At 40.0% G+C, this 4,916-nt stretch overlaps 1 protein-coding gene across 1 annotated transcript in view; it reads left to right on the top strand.

Annotated features, from left to right (window-relative positions):
* Positions 1-1,212: 1,212 nt before the first annotated feature.
* Positions 1,213-4,916, top strand: part of LOC134460459 (E3 ubiquitin-protein ligase TRIM35-like) — a 5,612-nt gene continuing 1,908 nt past the window's right edge. The window contains exons 1-4 of the mRNA XM_063212849.1: positions 1,213-1,599; positions 3,018-3,113; positions 3,517-3,747; positions 4,697-4,719. Of these exons, the coding sequence (XP_063068919.1) occupies positions 1,213-1,599; positions 3,018-3,113; positions 3,517-3,747; positions 4,697-4,719 (737 nt within the window). The remainder of the gene's footprint in view (positions 1,600-3,017; positions 3,114-3,516; positions 3,748-4,696; positions 4,720-4,916) is intronic.

Genomic DNA, 4,916 nt, shown 5'->3' with positions numbered 1-4,916 from the left:
AGGTATCATTTTACTGAACACCGACGTCGTAATGCAGTCAAGTGTCAACATGTCCATGTCATAAACATTTTATGACTTGTGCCATTAATTGACATTCGGTCATGGTAAAGACAACCCTGACAATGAAACCTTTTCATGACCATAAAACTTTATTGGCATAATTAACATAATGTGTATGACTCATCCATGTCATGACACTGTTTTGACACTAGTATGACACTGCCATGTCACACGCACACACACACACACACACACACACACACACACACACACACACACACACACACACACACACACACACACACACACACACACACACACACACACACACACACACACACACACCTCTACCAGAAGCCTACTGCCCTCTGCTGGCACAAACAATAACTACCAACAATGTAAATACAGTAAGTCATACACAGCCCCAACACCTGGTTTTCAAGAGTCAATTCAGCCTGTCTATTAGCCACCGTTTTGTTGTCAGTATTTTTCCAATGTATTTTCTTTACCATGCGTTTAATGAAACTATACAGTATATCAGACCAATAGAATCTGAATGATCTTTCTTGAACCTAAACATAACACAAGGTGATACTGAGATATGTCATATATCCAAAAATAAATTACCTGCCAAAGTGGCTATGAGACTAAAATTGCTACCAGCCACAGCCAAGTTATACCCATCGTTGGCCAGTTGACAGGTGGCAGCGCCGAGCCCTGGTCTGCATGTAGCCTATTCTACTGTACTGTACTGTGCTGTGCTGTAGGCCTACTATACTGACCTTTACCCACCTCTCCCTCCCGCGAAACCTGAACTCTCTAAACCTGCTTTCTCAAAATCACATAGTCTCGCCAAAATAAATCCTCCTTACTGAGTGCATGTGACTACAATGTTTCTGAAGACCTGACCAATGAACGATGCATTTACCCTCATCACACCTCGTCCCTCAGACAGCCCTTCCTAACTGATATGAGAGTGAAGTGAACCAATGAAACCACTTGGAATTCTGTAAATAAATAATTTGATTAAGTGTATTCTGGTTGTGTTTTTGATAGTTATAGATAGGCAGTACACACTAGGCTATGTCTTCTCTTGGAGAGTGTTTAGAGATTATAGGGTTCAATGTTCAGGTTTAGAAATATATGCAGTGCATGGTGAAAGCGTAAATTATACAACGGTCACAATTGAAGCAGTGAACATTTGGCAACAAAATGGCTATGAGTTCCATCTCGGAGGAGGACTTGTCCTGCTCTTTGTGCGGCGAAATCTTCAAGGATCCCGTTATTCTGACGTGTGGTCACAGCATCTGTAACAGCTGTCTGGAGGCATTCTGGCAAACGAAAAAATCCAAAGAATGTCCAGTTTGCAAAAGGAAATCTTCAAGACGAGTGCACCCATCTAATCTTCATTTGAGGAACCTGTGTGAGACGTTTGTAAAGGACGGGAGACAGAGAGGACTACTCTGCTCTCTCCATCACTCAAAACTCAAGCTCTACTGTGAAGATGACCAACAGCCTGTGTGCTTGGTGTGTCAAACCTCGAAAATCCATAAAAAACACAACTTCAGTCCCATTGATGAGGCAGCACAAGAGCGTAAGGTAAGATATTCGGTCAGGAAATGAGTAGTCCTTTACTTTTAAATACCCCTTTAACGCATTAAGATACAGCGTTATAAATTTGCTGTTACCAGAATCGCAATGACCAAGTCATAGTGTTTAAGCCCTTGTGTTTGGTCATAGTAGTGTAGTAGCCTACTATGCAATTAAATGTAGCCTACTACAATGTAGTTACATTTTCCATGTCTATTACAGTGTTCCACTGGAGGCTACAAGTAGGTTGTTCTGTGTTGGCAGTGTCGTCAGTGTAGTTTTGACACTTTGAAGACAGTTGTCATATTGATGTTGGACCAGCTGTAGCCATATCACTAGAGTAGGCGTGGCTCCTTGCATCATCACTTGGTTGATTTCTGTGCAATTTTGACTGCTGGACATTTTAAAATGCAGAGACTCTGTTAAAACCTTACTGCAGTGCCACTAAAATTGTACTGACCAAGTCTTAATCTGTTAGTTAAAGGGACAGTTTGGTTAATTTCAACATGCAGTTGTATTGCTCACGCTACCCTTGACTTGATGCCACATTTTTCGGCTCAGCCCTTTCCGAGATATGAGCAATTCTAATGGGGGCAGCGTTTGTTTACATTTTTTAAAAATGAAACATAAGCCAACTCCAAATATTTTCCCAAAAGGTACTGCTGTTTGCTAGTTGTCTGCTGATGTTTTATAACCTTTTGGATGTTTTGGGGAATAAATAAAAATGTTTTTTTGAAATGTAAACAAAGAGCTGCCCCCATTACAATGACCAGGATCTCGGAAACGGCTGAAGAAGAAGAAAAAAAAATCTCAGGCACTGACAAGTCCAGGGTAGTGTGAGCATTACAACTGCATGTTGAAATTGACCAAACTGTCCCTTTAAGGTTCTCTGTAATGTCATAATAATGTTATGATGAGGTTGAGTCTTTTCAGCAATGAGTGAATGGGCCTGCTGGCGACCTATCTGCGCAAAGAGGCTCAGCATTTTTATTTAAATATATTAGCTTACTACATTGTCCCCCTATTCTATAATATTTCTAATTTGAGAAAACTTTATATCTTAGTTGTCCAACTTCTACATTACCACTACATCACAGTAGTCATACCTGTCAACACTCAATGGTCATCCATCTTGTCTTGTCTACCTCAACTCACAGAATATGTTTGTGCAGCAGTTTTTTTCCCCCTGTAGTCTTTATTTCCCTCCCCAACTATTACCTGTGTTATAGAGTTTTGAAATGTCCACACTTATGTGTGTGTGACACCTTAATTTCCCCTTGGGGATCAATAAAGTTACTCTACTCCACTAATGATTTTGGCAAGTGTGTAATTCAACTCTATTCACAGTTCAACTGCTCACGGTGACCCTGGGTGTAGTGTCACATGGTTTTCTCCCTGTTTGGTGGTGATTCACAGTGTCATTCCAGGAGACCCTGAAGACCACTCTGAAGCACTTACAAGACAAACTGAAGAGATTTACAGATGTGAAACTCACCTGTGATGAAACGGCACAACACATGAAGGTAAGATGGCACACGTCAAATACAACACTACTAGCATCTTTCTCAAGGAAAACACTTATTTACGGTTACACTTCACTTGACGCCGGCGTTATACGTATGACATAATAACAGTGTCATAATAGTGTCAAAACAGTGTCATAACACAGTCATGAATAAGACATAAACACTATGTCATTGTCATAAACATTTTGTGGTCATGATAATTTGACATTGTTAGGATTCTCTTTTCCATAATCGTATGTCACTCAATGAGATAGTCAGAATGTTTATGACATTGACAAAATGTTTATGACACATGCATGACTGCGTTACGACACTATTATGACATTGTTATGTCATACGTAGTCATACAAATAAAGTGTTACCGGAAAACCCTAAACAAGAGATGTCTGTGATATTTCAGGTCCAGGCTCAACAGACAGAGAAGCAGATCAAGCAGGAGTTTCAGGAACTTCATCAGTTTCTACGAGATGAAGAGGCAGCCAGGATAGCTGCACTGAGGGAGGAAGAGGAGCAGAAGAGTCAGATGATGAAGGAGAAGATTGAGAAGATGAGTGAGGAGATCTCATCTCTTTCAGATGCAGTCAAAGCCATTGAGAAGGATCTGAGAGCTGACAATGTCACATTCCTGCAGGTAAGAAACATTTTTGTCATTATTTTCTTTGTGCATCGTGGTAAAAATGTAGCCTATTTGTAAATATCTGTAAATACTTTGGGAAGCATCATATGGTGTACCATCCAGAACTTGACTGATGTATCATGTGATCCATTTTACCTTTAAGTATGGCGTGTGTCTATCTTAACCTAAGTCTGATGAGGAGTGACTAGCTCGAAAGCGCTCCCTTGGGGGGAAAGTTAAAAAAGCAAGACGGGAGCAGTGTGCGGATATTCATGTTTATTTTCTCATGATTTTCTTCTAGTAGAGAAAGTGCGCTCAACTCCGAAAAGTTTCTTACAAGGTCTTTGGGTGCGAGCACACAGCAAAGTTCATGTATAGTAAAAAAGCCGCACTCCCGGATCACTCCCGGTTTATTGCAGTTTTAATACTGGGTTAGCATAGCAGAGAGACAGACGTTTCGGCCTAAGCCTTGTTCAGCGTCTTTAGAACAAATATAAAAATATGAAAATATCATCCACTAAACCCATGTTTCATCCGGTGGTTCCGCAGTCTATACTCTTGGAAGGAATGTTTCAGAAATGACAAATAGTGTTGAATTTCAACACATGTGCTGTGTGCACATATTTTGTGTCCTTTCTTATTCTTCTTCTCATTCCTTCTTAGAGTGTACACACATTGATCATTTAATTTTATATATTTATTTGTCTTTTGCGATGACATGCAATGCATGTTTCTCCACTGTGCGCCGAGAGCAGACCACAACTGAGTAGTTTCTCATTCTTAACATGAAATGAAATGATCTGTGTACATGTAATTGTTTTGAGTCACCTTCATATAGCCCTGAGGATAATCATGTATCCTTAGAACACATTTTTGCACATTGGGGACTGATTAATAAAAAGCAGAACCTCAAAAGTTTTGTTTAATTTCACCTGATCTCAAAATGTCTCTGATGTTTTTACAGAACTACAAGGCCACGGTGGAAAGGTGAGGCTATATCCTTTCATTGACTACTGTTATCTGTCTTGCACTGTTTCTTAGGGGTGTGAAAAAAATTGTCATGACAATGTAATGCATCCATTCATGACACCAAAAATGAATGATTTACACAGGTAAATATCGCAATGATACATGTATCGCAATGCGTCGTGATAATATTGCATCGTGGCATGGTTAACATCAAT

Source organism: Engraulis encrasicolus, chromosome 13 (genome assembly GCF_034702125.1).
Source record: "Engraulis encrasicolus isolate BLACKSEA-1 chromosome 13, IST_EnEncr_1.0, whole genome shotgun sequence".
NCBI classification, from domain to species: domain Eukaryota; kingdom Metazoa; phylum Chordata; class Actinopteri; order Clupeiformes; family Engraulidae; genus Engraulis; species Engraulis encrasicolus.
The sequence above is the reverse complement of the archived record's forward strand: the minus strand, read 5'-3'. Positions and strand labels throughout refer to the sequence as shown.